Consider the following 18,939-nt stretch of genomic DNA (forward strand, 5'->3'; position numbering starts at 1 on the left):
AATTATTTGTGATTTTATTTCAGATTTAGCAGAATTCACTTGCTAGCGAATATTTTCACCGAAAGTGGGCGTTTTTTAAATAATTTGTATGCAGATGTGAATAAATAAATCTGTTGAATGTTGAAAAGGCTGGAAGTGGATTTGGAAATCGAAGTCGGTGTGATAGATATTGTAAGCAATGTGAAAATGCGAAATGAAAATGGCTCTTCATTTTTCTATTCATTTTACAACAAGGAAAAGGATTCGCTTTTGTAGCGAGGTGATACAGAGAATTATAATAGGAACACAGGAAACCAAAATCAGGTTTTTTTTTTGTATATTTCTGTTCTAGGTTCAGTTTTAAACATGTTTCCACAAAATAAATAAACCTCATAATATGAAACTAAACGCATTTCATTGTTGCTTCGTAAAGAATGTTCTTTCTTTTTGATTTTGATACCCAATCCCAACTTTTGTCCTAGAAGTGGTACGTTTGGGACGAAGTCGTGATGACCGCAATTCTTTCGAGTATCCGGTAACAATAAATCGTTATGTGCTTCACACAAGCAGCCCACGGGTGATGGTAAATTGGACAAGTAACGAAGTTGTTCTAAACTGTTTTACTGCTCTTGTTGCTTTGGAAAGCAAAGAAATGTTTCTGTTGAAATCTTTAATCATGTGTATTTATACAGTCAAACAAAACAAATCGAGTGACAGTTCAATATTTTCAAGCGCTTGACGAACGCTTCAGTGGCGCCACCACAACATGATCGGAAACGTTCCACACTAATGATGAATTTGAATTCACCGTTGAGGTGTGCGATGGAAGTACTAGCGAGTGTTATGTCTGTTTGTCTGTGGAAAATCTTACAGTAATTCCTCAAAACATTTCTTCGGAAACTCTAGGAAGATTTTTCTGGTATTCTTTAGAAATTTCCCTCTGGAATTCTTCAGGACTTCTTTTCAAATTTCTTATAGGAATCCCTTCGGATATTCCTTTACCAACTCTTCCAGAAATTCCTATAGACCTTCGAAAATTTCCCTTTAAATAACTTTAAGCACTATTTAGGGAATCTCTTCAGAATGATAAATGTCCAATTTTTTTTAAAAACGTTTTTAAGTGTTTTTTTTTATTTGAAAATAAGTTTAACTCTCAAATACCTTTAGAAATTTCTCCAAATTCGAATTCTTTCCGGAACTATTCCTGCAGTATTTTTGTATGGTTTACTGAAGTAATTTTCTAAAAACTTCCTGGAGAAAGTTCCAAAAGAATTTCTGAAAATATTACAAATGCCTTTCCGGAAGGGTTTCTGAAGGAATCCCTGGATAAATGTCCAAATTAATTCTTGGTGGCTTTTCTAAAGAGATTTTCGAAGAAATTCCTGAAGAAATTTCCGATTCAATTTTTGAAGAAATAACCGAAAAAGAACATGATAAGATTTTCGAACAGAATTTTAAAATGAGTTTCTGAAGGAATATTCGAAGAAATTCTGAAAGTAATTTACGAAGGATTTTTAAATGGATTTTCCAAACAGCTATTGGAATTTACATAGAAATTCCTATATTTCTCCTGGAATTTCTTCAAAAACGCGGACAGTAGTAAAACAAATTCAGTTTTGACTCTAGAATTAAAATAACATGCCAAGAAAAACTCCCAAAATATCGAGATTGCAGGGCCGGCTGATAGCGATCAATGTCGTTCAAAATAGTGACTTTAGTGACCAATGCTGACGAAAAAAGGGACCAAATAGTGACTTTCAGTTCCAGAAAGAGTGACCAAATAGTCACTTTCAGTTGACTTTTATGTGGCAATGGTACTTATTTAATTATTTCTCAGACATAGAATTATTTCGACTCATCAAGTTTATAAGTCGGCGGTCGGAATCTCTGTTGTTATGGAAAATAAAGCAACGTTATGAAGAATTTTAGAAACTAACTTTCTTTATAAAGCATGTAAAAATGCATCCCATTTTAAAGTATATTCATAAAGGGAACTGTTCCTTTTTTATATTTCACTAAACATATATTCATCTCATCGCTAAACAAACAAATACCGCACAATCTTTATTGTAACTTTTCACAAACATGTATGCTTACTGTTTAAAAAATCACAATAATAAGAAACAAATTGAATTCATTTTTATTGCTTTGTTTTTCTTGGGATGAACATAGGAGCTATGGGATGAAGTCGAGGAGCAGTAAATGTACATTATGAAATCATGAATTTATCGAACATTAATGGACAACTTACTAGTAAGCATTATAAAATGTGTCCGAGGCAAATTAAGCAATTCCGATAAAATAAAACTACGCGCGCATGTTTCCTACAAGTTTGCCAGACTAAGTTTACAAAGTTTACGGGAAATACCAATCACCTGCGTAAAAAACGACTCCATTGTACGGAACATGTTAGTTAACTGGGTAAACAATTGAGTGGGTTAGAAGCAAAAGGGTGTAAGTGACATTTGGGTGGGTGGGGTGTAATTAACTATAGCAAAAAATGCTTTGGTTTTAGAACTTTGCGTCAATACATTGATATACTTTGTACGGTATTTGTAAAAAAATAAAAAATCCCAACTATAAGTTATTTTTCAAATCTTCATACGATTTGGATGAAAAAATATTGAAAAACTTGACAGATTTTGTCACTTAACCCCTTTGAGTTTGACCTTCAATTAAGAATTACCCTCTTATGATTTCAAAAAATATTAAGGAAACTCATGAGCTTCATTACTTCAAGCAAATTCAATGAATCCATGAATGTTCGGAATGTTAAAACATGTTTATGTTATGCAAAAGAAAAAAAGCAAGCAAGAACAAAACTTTTTATACATTCCAAAAGCTTTGTACGGCAATCGAAATTATAATTTATTTAACAAAAAAAAAGAACAATTTTATCCCCGCCACATAAAAACTGTAGTATTTGCGTCGAAATTATATTATTTTAGAATTAGTTACAGCACAGATTCTTGCCAGAGATCAAAGATTCATTTCAAAATCTTTTTTTTTTTGTAAATGACATGTCTGAACAAGCAGTTTGTTCGGAATATCATACGGTGTGTGTCAAATTCAAAATCATCAACAATTTTAAACATTCACCATTTTTTATATATGAGTATCCAAAATTTATGCATTTTCAGTTTCAGATGTATATTATCTAAATGTGTGCGAAACTGTGTGTCTCATGCTAGATGTTAAGTGTTCAGTCTGTGCGACCTCTGGTCGAAGACGGTGATCCTGTCTTTTAAAAAAAATCCCATAAGAACACCAAGTTAAACGGTTGGCCAAGTTTCATAGCGAATATTAAGTCACGAAGAAGTTAAGAGCAACTTTCAGACCAAAAGGCACTTAGCGGTCATTTTTTCCGATCCGTCATTCAATTTCCGCCATGAACTTTAGGAATTGGCCAAAAATTAAAATTAGCCGAAAGTTTCAAAAAACTTGAAAACAGTGACTTTAGTGATTCGAGCTCGAAAAAAAGAGACTTTTAGTGACTTGCCCAAAAAAGTGACCAAGTCACTAAAAAGTGACCAGCTACCACGCCTGAGATTGCAAATATTCGAATATTCTCAAGAATTCCTTGGGAACTTACTGCAGGAGCTCTAATTTCTACATATTTTTTTTCGTAAATACCTTTAATTATTTTTTTAGGAAATTTATTCGGTAAGTCACGAAGAAACTCATCCTAGTACACCTTCGAAAATTCCGTCAGGAATTCGATCGGGAATTTCTCCAGGAATTCCTTCAAAAAACCTCCACAAATGAAACCAATTTTTCTGGAGATTCTTAAAAAAAAACTTTCCTACTATTAATTCTGACAATGAGCAATTTTCAAAGGAACTTCTAAAGGAATTAGCGACATGCTTAAATTTCTTAAAGAATTTCTTTGGACATTCCTCCAAGAATTTCTTAGGAATTTTCTCCAGGGATTCCTTCAGAAAATCTTCCAGACGAAGATAAATTCCGAAATTCCTCAAGACTCTAAGAATTTTCTTCAGGTATTCCTTCAGAACTTCCTCCAGGACTTCCTTTCAAGAAAACCAAGAAATTTCTTTGGGAATTGTTTATCAAAATAAATCGAAACCGTTATTTTTAAAACAATTCCGGCTATTTAAGTACAAGGAGAGTGAATGAAATTTTCAATTTGGTGAGTCACGTGCCCCATCGTGTTCCAGCTTCAGAAGCCAAGTTACCATTATTGCTTTCTGTAGCCAATAAGATCTTGGATGATCTAACATTTAACACGCCATTGCGAGTAAAAGTGACAGATATAGAAACAAACAAATCTGCTAAAGGTATAACAGCTATTAAATTAATGCCTGATAGGTTGCCTTGGTTCGGCAGATGCAAACGATCTGCATATACTGTGATTTTTGTGTTGGCCAATCATCGGCGTGAAATACGAAATTCGGCGGCGTCGAGCCAACCGGCGTATGGCGCGCCGCCGACACCTTGACCGGCGTCGGCGTACGTCAATAAGTGTCGGCGGCGGCGGCGTGGCGCGGCGGCGCACAGGTCTACTGTGCACATTTTCTTAAGAATCACCATTTAGTTGTCTAACTTTGCTGAAAAAATCATAACAATCGAACATTCCGTTTTTGCTGTGCAGCTTTTTAAATATTTTTGAACCATTTTCACATACACCCTTTTGAAAAGTTAGTCGTGACTCAATATGAAGATTTGATATCGAAAAATGACGATTTAGATGAAATTGAAAAACTGCAGAGTTTCAAATATTTTCGAAATGGTCGCTCAGGATCGACTAACATGCACATTCCTATAATGTTTATTTTTTATAGAATTGTAAATAATCATCTAATTTTACTTTCCATAGCATTTCCAATGCGTGTAATCAAAGCATAGGACTGTAAGGTAAGTTCTCCCGATAGAATTTCATAGCAAAATTTTGACATTGTGCAGTAATAATGCAAAAATGGCTGGAGGGTCCACTATTGGACACTTTACCCTATGCCTGTGATAGACGCGAATGATCAGTTATTGACCGAGCCAACTGACCAGCTGAAACGCTGGTTCGAGGACTTCGAACAACTTTTTCAAGTGCCAGCCAGGCCACCACCACCTCGGCATGATCTGCCTAGGATCCGACGTATAACGCGCGTCAATACCGAAGCTCCGGCACGGCAAATGCTGGGTAAAGCGTACCATTGGTATTTCGCGTACTTGAAGGAATAAAATAGACCCCATCTTGCGGTCCTTAGCCTCTTACCCAGCAACTCCTATCCCTACCTCCCCGTGGTGCTGGCCGGGTTACGAGCAACCTTAGGGAAGATCGGGTAACACACCCCAGTGGGAACTAAGGTCGTATGCTGACAGGGAAGCCTCTCCGGAGGTGCAAATCTTACTGAGCGTCTGTTCTCCATGTCAGGATCGGCTCACAACAGCGTCTGTTCTCCATGTTAGGGGCGGCTGTTCATCGTCCGAGTGCCAGCGAGGGACTCTAAGTGAAAATTTTGCGCTCACCGGCTGACGAACAAAAACAACCTACGACTAATTTATTTCACCTCCAAGAATATGGCCCAGCACCTACTTCCAACAAAGCCTTCCGTATCGGTACACCTGGGGATTGCCACTGCAGACAGAATCACAAATCGACCGAACATCGAATCTGACCACTATCTGGTGATGGTTAAACTACGCCCAAAACTATCCATCAATAATGTTTGGTACCGACGGCCGCCGCAGGACGAACAGGAGCGACTGAAGCAACCTGATGTCACCACTGCATACACGCAGTATCTCGAGACAGCGAGGGTGAACTCGATTGGGACCCTCTTGAGGACTGCTGGTATACAGTTGAAGCAGCCATGAACGACACACCGGAGAACAACGTCGGGTATGTAGGACGAAGTCGACGGGACGATTGGTTCGACGAAGAGTGCATACAGGTTCTTTAGGAGAAGGACGCAGCGCGGGCGCTTGCGCTGCAGTAAGGTACCCGGCAAAACGTGGTTCTACCAGAAGTCCGACGCATCTCGCAAAGGCTTCATACCGCGAGCCGAGATGTGCAGGGATAAGGATGGGAGAATCTTGACGGACGAAAGGTAAGGATGGTATCGGAGCTGATCTCATCAAGATGGGCTCGGAAAAGCTGGCAACTTACTTGCACAAACTGATTGTCAGAATCAGGGCTACTTAACAGCTACCGAAGGAGTGGAAGGAAGGCCTCATCTACTAGAAATGCGACAAGCTGGAGTGTGAGAACTTTTGAGCGATCACCTTACTGAATGCCGCGTACAAAGTGATATCCCATGAATGAGTTTGTGGGAAGTTATCAAGCCGGCTTCGTTGACGGCTGCTCGACAACGGACCAGATCTTTATTGAACGGCAAATCCTTCAAAAATGCCGTGAATACCAGATTCCAACGCACCATCTGTTCATTGATTTCAAGGCGGCATACGATAGTATAGACCGCGTATGGAGCTATGGTACGATTTTCAACAGATCCAGTCAGTACATTCAAAGTTAATTGCCTATATGCCGGGTGCCTATACGCCGGGTAGTTTTCATTCACATTCAGGATGATCTTTTGGCTCAGTGTAGTCTCCCTAATAAAGACATAAAAAAAACTCTCCGAACGGAAAGAGTTCAACGCTCTTTTCTCAGATACGCTTTACGACAGCTCCCATGGAATGACTCTCTGAACCTTCCTGACTACGCCCGTCGATGCAGGCTCATAGACCTTGAAACATTAGCGCTTAGACGCATTAAACTGCGAAGAATGTTCATATTTGATCTTATAAATAATTACATAGATAACCCTTCATCACTTCTCCAAAACATAAATTTGTAGGCACCTACAGCCCAGCTTCGCGAAAGGCCTACTCTTTTCGTTAGACGCCACAGAACCTCCTATGGGTTCAATCTGGGAGGAAGAAACAGATACGAAAAATGTGTGTGTCAAGCCGAGCCGAAATCTAGCTGTCAGTGTGAGCCGAAAACGAAACTCTCGGCAAGCAAATTTTTGAAGGCAATACAACAACAATAACACGCAAAAATGAATTTAGTCTTTTCAGGTGGCGCCTACGTTGAAAATTTACTTGTTGCATGACGACAGTATATAATTAATTTGATGTGTAGTATCGAGAGCTCCCTCCCAGGGTACAATAATCCGTTTGATAGTTGGGTAAGAATGTTTAATGATGTCAGTGCTGTTTTCGATTTTAATATGTCCAAGTCAATGTTTAAGAATATGATTAAAAATTTTGCATAAGAATCAGTCTGTGGGATTGTTTTTACATTCGAGACGAAGTAATAAATAAATGAAATGCCAAATGACCATTATGCCAAACGGCTTTATATCAAATGATTTCATGCCAGACGGGGTAGCCCCATTCTATCTTTTGAAATCTCATCTCCCAACTGAAACACTAACAGCCTCTTAGCTTAGTATCTATTAAGCATATCCAGAGTTATTAAGTGTACGATTTCCATGCTTCGGATAGACGAGAAAATTTGCAACCCAAAAACAGACCGTATAGAGATTCGATTTCAGTCACCTTCAGCATGATATGCTTCGTACAAAGCCATAGCCTTATCGCTGAGCTACGGAAGGTTTCCCACTTAACATCAAGAAAACTTAGTTTATAGAAAGTTTATAACGCAAGGAGAATCAGGCCATTTGATCTGTTGGCTCAAAATGTCCGCATAAGTTAAAACAGCGTAATGCAATTCTGCCTTTCGTGATTATGCCTTTTGTGATTCCGCTTTTCGTGTTTCTGACTTTTGTATCGTTCCGCCTTTCGTTCATATTCCGCCTTTCGTAGGACACCCATCGGAACCAATTAAGAAGCTTACCATTAACTCCCTAACTTATCGAGCTTTGCGATCGCAATGTCGTGGTTGAGTTTTTCAAAGCCTGCCGAGAGATCCGTATATATCACGTTCGTCTGAGCCCTTGAATTCATACTTTCAGTTACGTTAAAGGTGAAACAAAGCAGGTTTGTGGCCGTTGAGCGTCCTGCTGTGAAACTATGCTGATGGACGCTTACAATGTGCGTCAGTTATATAACGAAAAGAATTAGTGCCACTTACCTTTGTGTGATTTTAAGCTGAACTTGATAAGCTTGACTATATTCAGGGATGATTTCGGATATCCATTTGTTCACTCTTGACGAGTCCCTCAAAAAACAACGCATCACCTGTTAATTAACAGAATTAAATTCTGAGTAAAACTTTATTCCTTGGGTACAAAAATAGGCACGATATGCAAGCAACTGCCTGGCAGTTTCCTGTGAGGAATGGCCCGCCAAGCAGATTGGCACCGGTGAAAAAGTATACCTACACTCGCTTAGGATCTAATAAATGCATCTGTTCGTCTTATTGCGTTCAAATGTGATATCGGAGTCTAGGGCATCATTCGCAGGGCTCCATCCAATCGAATTACCTCCCCGTTCAGCAATGGGTTTTCCACGATCGATTCCACCAGCTGGGCATATTCGGATGGTTCTCCGAGACGCTGCGGGAAGGGTACTGTCTTGGCCAAAAAGGCTCGGACCTTCTCCGGAAGGGCCTGTAGCATCGGGGTGTTGAACAGCCCCGGAGCGATCGTGCAGATGCGGATTCCTTGGGTGCTGAGATCCCGGGCAATAGGCAAAGTCATACCAACGACGGCGGCCTTAGAGGCAGCGTACGCCGCCTGTCCAATTTGGCCGTCGAAGGCAGCGACCGAAGCCGTATTGACGATGACACCGCGCTGACCGTCCTGATTGGGTTCATTTTCACCCATCAACCCGGCGGACAGCCGGATCACGTTGAAGGTTCCGGCTGTGTTCACCAACAGCACCCGCTGGAAGTCCTCCAGTTTGTGGGGGGCCTTTTTGTTGAAATTGAAGGTCTTGACGGCCACGGCAATGCCGGCGCAGTTGACGCTCACGTCCAGTCGGCCGAACTTGCTCTTGGCGACATCCAGCGCTGCGGTAACGTCCTTTTCGGAGAGGACCTGTTGAATCATTTGAGGGGGTTAGTCAAGGGCGTTGGAAGAAAAGCGTTTTTGGTAGTGTAACTCACATCAACTGGAACGAAGACGACATTGTCGCCGATTTCCTTCGCGACGTCGCCGCCCTTGGATGTGGGGAGATCGCACAACACCACTTTACTTCCAGTCCGGGCGAGGCGTTCCACCGTTGCGCGACCCAGGCCGGAGGCGCCACCAGTCACCAGTGCAACCGCGTTCTGCCGTAATTGATGAGAGAAAATTCGAAATTAGAACAATTGTGGTTGAAGAACGGTTTCAAACGAAGTTATAAGACGAAATCATAAGGTAAAAACACAATTGTAGCACACAAGCAATAACAACAACAACAGCACAACCAAACACGGCAAAAAGGAGGAACCACACTCGCAATCTTTGGGGGTTGGCGGTGGTTGCTGTTCCATCTTGACTTTTCACGGGAACTCACGGGTGCGCGCCGGCTCAGAGCTCTTTCGGAGATTTGGCGGCGACACACGCTCACAGACGGACACGGATAGCCAAGAGCGGGGAAGTATAAATTTTTAAAACAATTTTGCACACCGGAAGTAAGGCGGGAAAAGTGAAATAAAATTAAAATAAGAAAAAAAAGGAAAATTGTTATAAAATTAGGAACGTCTTGATTAAAGGTTATACGCTTGCATTTACTTACATCATCTCGCTCTCGTCCAAATCCAAACTACATCCAAATTCACATTCGATCCAATTTTTAAGCGCGTGCATAAATATATCGTTCGCACATCCCTCGCAGTATCTCATCCTCTTCATCATCATCATGCGCGCAAAAAAGAGTCGCTCATCGCATCGCAGTAGGCAGTCACCATCATCGCTAGCGCGTGCATCATCATAATTTTCACTCCTCTGAAGGATGATGTATGGGGGCTGGGTCTCTCATCACATCGCACTACCGTTTTGCTGTGATTCTTGGCGGTGAGAATTGAGAAAGGTTCTCATCACGGGTATGGCTGAGTGACCCACCAAGGTATCGGAGGAGCGAAGTATGAGGAAAAAATGGGGCTCTTGGACGTGTAGGAGGATCACATACTCAGGTAGACCAACCATGGGGGGGATTGAAGACATACATACGGAAGAAATTTTGCGATGACTCAGAAGAAGTGAAGAAGTTACACTTGTTCCAAAATACAACTGGATTGAAAAGTAGGTGTCGCGTGTGATGGACGAAGTGTGCTGAATAGCCTGACACTCATTTTCTTGTTTATGTTTTTCGAATGAAAGTTGATGCGCATTACAAAGGCAAAATCAAATGGGATGTGATCAAGTTATGTCACGTTGAATTAACGCAAGTTGTGAAATCCTACAAGGCTATAGCAGTATCAGGGGTTTAGAGATATCGCACAAATTTGGGGCGAAAATATATTTGTTTTGTCTAGTGATGTTGAGAGTTAGTGCACTTGTCTAGTGAGTAGTAAACGAATGTTCGAGTCCCATTATTTTTTCCCTTTTTTTTTACTCTTCAATATTCTTTGATTTGAAAGTAAGAGGAAACACTATTCAGCACATTTGTGTGTCGCAATCACAGCTTCCTCCTATTTCACTCCCAATCATCCCTCGATCATAACCATCAAAAACTGGCATTTCTTTTCTCCTGAAACACTTAACCAAAACAAAATCAAACACAACACACACTAATGAGTACAATTCAATGCATTTTATACTTTTTTTCATCTCCAACTAATTTTCTTCGCATTTTCTTCCATTCATGTTTTGATCATAGATAATAATTAATTCGCGTATAATATTCACTTCTCTCTAGGTTCGCTCTTTCGCTTCGCTCTCGTTCTAATTACTGGGGGGACGACGGCGACAACAGCGCTCAATTCTACAAAACTCCAGAAAGGGGGATGGGCGGAAAGGGGAAAAAGTCAAAAAACACACACTCACAATCCTAGTACAAATTGCTATTTTTCATCATGGTTTGTTAGCGAAACTCATTCATAATAAATCTTGCTTCTTTAGTCTACTCGCGTACATTGTTTTTCCTCTCTGTTGTTGCCATCTTGCGTAACTCTAGCAGAATATAATATATTTTTTTATAGTAGTGATAATAATAATAATCATTTAATCATTCACCATCATACCGACATCTTCATATTGTAATCATTTCAAATTGAATGCATCCTTAGCACATATATCGCTTTATTTTAAATACACTTTTTCATTATAATTTGTATAGCATTTTTCACATCTCATTCGAATCAATAGCATATAGTAGTGTTCATCGTGAATTTAATTCGCTTTCCTTGTCTAAGTTCTACTACGTCAAGTAGTATGTTTGTAGTAATTCTCTAACTCCCCATTTTGGTTTTCCTCTCTACCTTCGGAACTTAGGAAACTAATTTAGTTGTAAATAAAAATGATTCATCAAATGAAAAACAAAACCAAACGCTCACAACAATCAAACTGAAAGTTCATATATTAGTGACTGAACGAAGATAGTATTTTATTCCTCAGACGGCAGTTAGAAACTATGTACTATCGACTGTAATATTGCGCACGCATGCGCCCATTGTTCATCCGCCTCATTCAAACAGTATAGATTTATTTATCGGAACCTTCAACTAGTTCCGATTTTTTGTCGTTTCTCATCAGCCTCCACTACTACAACCACTACACTTTATGGGATTCGTTCATAAAAGTTATTTTCTTCGGTTTATTCCACCACTGCTTTTGCTGCCGTCGACTTTTAAAACCTACAAATAAGGGATTCTAAACTCATGTCACGCGCAGAAATAAATACCTCCGATGAGCAACCTTCTATTCTTCGGTTCGTTACCAGAGAACAGAATGTTGATCAAAGGTAAAGATTTACTTGCGCGTTTTGTATTAAGACAATCTAAGAAAAACACATATAAACAAAATAGAGCGAAAGGAACAAACTTTTTGCGAGCACTCAATATCCGATCTTTCGAAGTGGTGTTTGATTTCCATGAAACGAACTCTCAATGTAATAATTTTACGACATTTTCACCACCAAGAGTCTTCAAAATAAGCTTAACGGTAGATGGCAAAATTGCCTAAATAAAAATGTAACTCCATTTTTTGATAGGCATTCCAAGTGATTATTTTGAAATTTTAATTTAAGTATTGTTACCACCTAATATGCAACAAAAATATTCTGAGGGTTCGATTTTTCACGAAAAGCAAACACACAGTCCGCAATCCTAAAACTCCATTTTATCGATTTTGTGGATAACTTGGAAGTTGCTCCCAGTAGACCGTCAATAAAGTATTTACAATGGTGGTTCCCTACTTTCTATAATTGCTGGCGAGATCAAAACCAACTTCAACTGACTTCGTTCTCATTTCTGTCTTTCTTCGAATCCTCAGCCTTTCGTAACATGTATCGCTCGCCATTCTCAATAATTTGTCCCTCGTCTCAATTAAAACTTATACACAACCAAAATCGGGTTAAAATGAGTGGAACAACGCTAGTCGGTAGAACAGTTTTGAAACATCATCTCTCTCCTTAAATTCTTTGCCTAACTTTCTGTCTACTAATAGGCTACACCGCGCGCAGTTTACTAACTTTACCTTTTCAAATTAAGATAAATTCCATTTTACAAACAACGCAACATTCCGAAAACTGTTAAACTAACGTCAGCCTAACAACACTGTGCTTAAATAGTTATCATTCTTCCTGTTCCTATAAGCGTTTACAATCCTAAAACGTCTTTTCCCGTTACAAAGGGAAAATTTAAAGAAGGACCAATCTCAACTCTCGCTCTAGCGGACTCTCAGCCAAATGTGTGCGCGTGTAATGAAGGTGAGTGAATTGGTGTTTTTGTTCCATAAAGTGCATAATGCATCAATGGGTGTCAGAGTGACGAATGAGTTCCAAACATCAGAGCGGGGCAAGAAGAATATGCGTGTGTGAGTGTTTGTGTCAGTGTAAGGAAGGAGGGTAGTGAGTTCTCTTCGTTTTAGTTGGACAATAATAATGTTTGTGTAAGCGTTTCACCAGTTCAACTACTACAAAGCCGAAGAGGAAAACCGGTCAGTGTCTATTGTCGATTCTGTTCTCCTCTTCCGGCGGGGCCGCCGGCGGCTGCATTGCCATTACCTGTTCCGTTCCACGGCAGATACTCCTGGCCGGCACCCGGGCCGCCCGATCCTGGTCCAGCCGGATTACCCGGTCCGGCAGTGCCGCCATTTTGTCCCGGTGCGCCCGGTCCTCCGGGTCCACCCGATCCTTGCGGATTGTTATGCATCTGGTTTCCGATCAGGCTCCACTGGCTCAGCGCGGCGGCAATGATGGCCGGATTGATCGGCATCTGGTTGAGGTTCATGTTGCCTCCGGCCGGACCGCCATGGTTTCCGATAACTCCAGGCGCACCGCTGTTACCACCAGCCCCCGTCGCCCCACTCGTCGCTCCACCCCCACTCAGATGATTCCCACCCATCCCCGCCGAACCGTGGTGGCCCCCATGAAGACCCGCTCCGTTTCCCTGGCCTCCGCCGTTCGGGCCAGGGCCTGTCGAGTTTAAACCCAAGGCCTGAAGATTGGGCATGCTGTCAATGTTGCTGTTGTTTTGGCGATTTTGTTGCGAATACTCGTTATAATTCCAAATCGGTTGGTTCTGTGGCAGATTGTTGTATCCGCCTCCGCCCCCTCCCCCGTGGTGATAGTTTGAGTTCATGTTCGAATGGGACTGTTGGCCCCCGTAATCGGATCCAGAGGACCCACCACCGCGTCCGCGTTCATCGTAGTTAGAAAAATTTCCTCCCATCTGATTTTTTTGCTGATTGCGATTGTGTTCCGGCCGAGGGGAAGCCGTCGAAACGTAAACTGAGGCCCCCTTGATCAAGTGATCCTCGCCGCACAGGCTCTGGGCCACGTGCGGATCGATGAACGTTACAAAAGCGAACGCTCGGAACGGTTTCGGGATGAACACATCCGTAACTTCTCCGTACTTGCTGAAGTACTCTCGAATGTCATCCGATGTCATTTCCTCGGTCACGCGGCCCAAAAAGATCTTGCTCGGCATCTGGTGCTGCATCTGATCCTTGCTGCTTGGAACCTTCACGTCGCACCAACGGCCATCGATCAGGTGTCGCTTGGACAGTGCCTTCATCTGCGATTCAAACTTTGCGAAGCGGATGAACCCGTAACCCTTGGATTGTCCGGTCTTCATATCTTTCTTGATCTGAACCACCAACAAATCCCCGAATGTATCAAAGTACTCACGCAGGCCTTCTTCCGAGGTCTTCCAGGGCAATCCCAGCACGATCAAATCGGTGGTCGTTCGATTGCGGTTCTCGATACGCTTCGTCTTCGGCGTGGAGTTCTCCAGCTTGTCATCGCTCTTGCGCTTGTTCTCCTTGGGGAACACACAGATGTACATGTGGTTGCCCCAGCCCTGTTCCGGCGAGAACGGGTGCAACTTGTTGTCGTTCAGCCGAACGCCACGGATGGCCTTGCTATCCGGGTTGCGATACTTGAGACCACAGGCTCCGTAGAACTGGGCCTGCAGCGTCGACAGCGACAGGGTGCCATCGTCCTCCAGCGGCAGCTCAACCGCTTCCTCGCCTTCCTCCTCGACAACCAGGACGGCACCGGACAGTGCCATCGGATCATTCACGTGTTCCGTTTCCATTGTGGATGTTGTACCGCCTAGCCGTTGGTGCTGATTAGCTGCTCCGTACGGGCTGTGGGGGTGGTAATCTGTTGACACGAACAGTGTGTTGCGTTACCTGCGTGGGAGATGCGATCAATGAGAAAAATGTGTTATTAGAATTTTGGAAATTACATTTTTGAGACAGCGTGAGAGATAACATTGACTTATATTCTGTCTCGAAAACTTGTATTAGTATAAACTGTTAAGAATGCAGTACGACCGGAATAGTCTAGACTTCTACACATTCACAGACCACTCCGGACGCAATTAAATAAATTAGATTTGGTGGTTTCGTGTTTTATTTTCCACAATGGTACCGCTTCAATTCACTAAAGAAGTCGAGTCATATAACAGCACCGGATATGTGATGATATCATCGATTTCCATCCTTTTTAGTAAGCAGACATAGGTAGGACTTTGCTCAGACGGGCTAAAAAGTTCACTCTGTCATGTTGAATGTTAATGATAAGAAAAAGTCAGCGTCAATTTATGTTCTAAATTTCGCTATCGAGCCATCGGAGTGTATTTATCCTTAGTGAGAGTTTGTTGATACCCAGTTTCTGCAGACTATTTGGCTATTTTCTTCTTCTTCTTCTTTTTCTTCTTCAATGGCTCTACATTCCAACTGGAACTTGGCGTGCTTTTCAACTTAGCTATTCCTCAATTATTAATTGAAAGCTTTTCTATGCCCATTGCCATTGCCATTGCATGAGTATGTATCTTTTGTGTGGCAAGTACAATGGATACACTATGCCCAAGGAGTCGAGAATGTTTTCAACCCGAAAACATCCTAGACCGGACCGAGAATCGAACTCGCCATCTCCGGATTGGTAATCCTACGCCTTTGCTCGCAAGGCTACTTAATAAAAAACACTATACAGAATGATTTGAACCTGAAGATTTTCGATGAAAGTTGGCAAAAACTTGGCAGTTACTGCTTGCAAATTTGTTAACTCAATCGTCCTGTGCTAGACTAATTGCAGAGGTATATCAAAGTGTAATAAAGCGCACAATTTGGAACGTTATCTTTTGCCAGATACAGCCATGCAATTAACATAATTTTAAATAGGATCCGCTCTTCACAAGTTGAATATACTTTATTGCAACAATAACAAGCATCTTGTGGACATATCACGACTGTAGAATGTAATGGCTCGACGTGAACATAATTCAAGTCTAAAATCACAGTCAAATTTCCTTGGTCAAGGTAGTTAACTTTTTCTCAATAGTGGAAATCTTGTAGTGGAAACCACAATATGGCCGCCATAACATTAGCATCGGTTTCTAGGGATTATTCTCATTGTCGTTGTTCGTGTCGCAGCGATTAGAAACGCGAAACAGTATTGCGGGACCGTATCAATATTGGAAGTCTTTTCTGATGTTCTTAGTTTGGTCTTGCCTGGGCAGCAGGGTCTATGTCCAAGGGCTAGACGATCCCTCCCCAGGCCATCTGCGAGTTGTGGTGCCTGCCTTGGATGTGGGGAGGTTCGACAGTGGACTCTATTAATAAACTTCTATAAAAAATTGCATATATCCACATTCAGTGCTCAGATTTGAACGTCGATTAATGAGTGGGTAAAGCATTTTGATGAGCTTGCTGCACTTCGCTAGAATGTTCTTGGTGTGAATGGCAAAAGTCAACAGTCCTGTCGAGGTTTGTTCCAAGATATCCAACGTCGTTTGACCATGGAGTGCGGCTTCCCCATACGGAGATTTTATTTTGAGGAAGTTTACAAGGGCTTCGCTTCCGGGTAAAAAATAATGTCATTATTTTCCATTACCTTCAGGTTAGTCATTATATTCCACCTTCTCTGATAATTTCCAGTAGCATTTTGGACTGCTTGTAGCAAGATATTTGGATAGGAATGGCATCGATAGGCATCGTTGGAATAACGGAATATATAGCAAGAAATTCCTACACCGAGAAGAGGTTTTTATGGTCCGGCTGCGGAACTGATGAGAACACCTTGAGAGGGTCGTGTAGGAGATAGAAGAGGTGCGGGAAGCCACCGTTCCGTTCTCATCTTTTCAATATAGTTCTTGCGGCTGGGACAGCCACGATAGTTGGCAGTGTGCTGGCCACTACAGTTTGCACACTCTATCAATCCACGTGTCTCGTTTTTGTCATTTCGCTAGCTCTGCTTTTTTTGGTAGTTTACATTTGACGGACGGATGCTTCTTACCACATTTAACGTAAAATGGAACAAGATTGCAATTCATCATGCCGTGACCGAATCGTTGGTAACGTTGACATTGGACAGCATCGCTAGGCCTTCTATCATAGTAACGCCACTTCACTGTGATGTTGAAAATTGCTTTTACCTTTTATAGATCCGAGAGTTTAATCGACCTCTTTCTGAATTGAAGGAAATATAACGCACTTTCCCCCAGACCGAGGACCTTACGACATTTTCTCATCGGTTGTGATCACTCCCGAGAGTGGCTAGCTTCTTTTCCATTTCGGCAATGGTAGACCTGATAGAACGATTTTCACTGATTGCTCAGAGACGGGGGTACAGGTATGAAACTGGATGTTCGATTGTTTAATAGCCAAAATAGAATTGCGAAAGGCCTCTGTTCCCGAACAGTAAAGTTGAACATCCGTCTTCGTATCATGTAATACTCGTTCTGCGCAATATTATTTTGAGTTATAAGTTCCCCAATTTGCTGGGTCGTGAGATTCAATACCGAAATAGGGGGAACACGAATTTTCTTTTCCTTGCGCGCCGTATTGGGGACGGTACAGTTTGGTGAAAGCGTTGGCATTTCATCGTCCATTTCGTCTGCTTAAAACCCAAATTTATCCACCAGTGGTGATGATACCTTTCTCGATGCAGTGCTTATTGCTTACATTTCGACGGTTAAAAGATTTGGTGCAATTCTAGTACGCCGCTTAAAAATTACTCAATTATGGGTTGTGCCACGGCTAAAATGATTGATGATTCCATGTGTGAACAGTGTTTTTGTTGATTTAAAAAATAAAAATATGATCCAAACTACTTGATTTATTGAAAAACAAAAACGGAATGAATGAATTCCAGTTGCACTCGAATCAGTTAAGTCCTTCTATATGAAACGCGATAAACAAAAAAAAATATGGGCTACACACATATACAGTCGGCCCTTTGCACCACCGGAGGTGTACAGGATCCATAAGTAAGTAAAAACACACATATACACTTTTGAAGTGGAATTAGAGCCTGCTGGTACAACTTTGTTGTACGAGAAAGGCAAAAAAACAGTGTGTCAAACAGTTTTGCCGAAAAAAAGGTTTTGTTCATGCCTATCGTCGCTTGTGGCTTCTGGTCACCGCTTTTCCACGTTTACCGGATTTTCCACTGTGCTCATAGATTCGGTATTGGTGAATACTGCCATATGTTTTCCCGGATGAGCAGAAACTTTTTGACTTAAGCTACATCTAAGGGGAAGGCTTGGATACAGGGTGTAAAATGGAAAATTCTAAATTGAGGACCGTCACGAAATCATGTAAGATTTGTAACGTTAATAGGTCCTTTATCTTTCGATGGATTTTAAAGATTTATATCAATCGATTCGCAAACTTTCCACCAATTTGCCAGTAGTACTGAAACCTTTGATTATCAACGTTAAACTATTCAAAATTTTAGTTCTTTCATGCAATATGCATCCCTTATACACAGCGCGTTCCAATCCTTTGTAATTGCCAACTTTGAGGTTATTATCAATTATTGAACTAGGGTGTATGAATGGGGTGGTCCATCTGCTAGACAGTGGAGTCCCTACTCCCACACAGAGTGGGAGGTGCTGATTAAACTGTTAGTATTGGCGGAGGGACGTATAGAGTGGAATAATTGATTCAGTGTACTATATTTGGTTTTGTGTAGTTTAAGTCGAACGGTCGTGTCTTGTATACAACCCCAAGATTTTTTGCTCCTGAGCTGAGATAAGCCATCACACTGTCCTTTTTTTTATGTAACCCGTTGGCAGTCTCTCGACTCAAACTCTATTCCGGGTCCATCCCTGTTATTCCCCACGGTTATTAAATTTGCTTCTATGAGTATCTATTTTAGATCAATAACAGACGTTCTTAAGCCACGTTGCTCAAATACTCGCTGTTTTAGGCCTGATAATATATTCAATAATATCACTGATCACCATTTTTACCACTGTTACTATCACTAATCAGGGGCCCTCCTTAGTCGTGCGGTAAGACGCGCGGCTACAAAGCAAGACCATGCTGAGGGTGGCTGGGTTTGATTCCCGGTGCCGGTCTAGGCAATTTTCGGATTGGAAATTGTCTCGACTTCCCTGGGCATAAAAGTATCATCGTGTTAGCTACATGATATACAAATGCA

The 18,939-nt window shown here is 41.5% G+C and overlaps 1 protein-coding gene across 2 annotated transcripts in view; it reads right to left on the reverse strand.

Annotated features, from left to right (window-relative positions):
• Window positions 1-8,142: 8,142 nt before the first annotated feature.
• LOC134207157 (3-hydroxyacyl-CoA dehydrogenase type-2) overlaps window positions 8,143-18,939 on the reverse strand; it is a 37,136-nt gene continuing 26,339 nt past the window's right edge. Inside the window, exons 1-3 of one of the 2 annotated variants that reach the window (XM_062682878.1) lie at window positions 13,051-13,274; window positions 9,008-9,172; window positions 8,143-8,939 (exon numbers count right to left, since the gene is read on the reverse strand). In XM_062682878.1, coding sequence (XP_062538862.1) covers window positions 8,346-8,939; window positions 9,008-9,172; window positions 13,051-13,140 — 849 coding nt within the window. In that variant the 5' untranslated portion in view covers window positions 13,141-13,274 and the 3' untranslated portion in view covers window positions 8,143-8,345. Of the gene's footprint in view, window positions 8,940-9,007; window positions 9,173-13,050; window positions 13,275-18,939 lie in introns of those variants that run through there. The other variant, XM_062682879.1, reaches the window with a different exon arrangement.

Source organism: Armigeres subalbatus, chromosome 1 (assembly GCF_024139115.2).
Source record: "Armigeres subalbatus isolate Guangzhou_Male chromosome 1, GZ_Asu_2, whole genome shotgun sequence".
NCBI classification, from domain to species: domain Eukaryota; kingdom Metazoa; phylum Arthropoda; class Insecta; order Diptera; family Culicidae; genus Armigeres; species Armigeres subalbatus.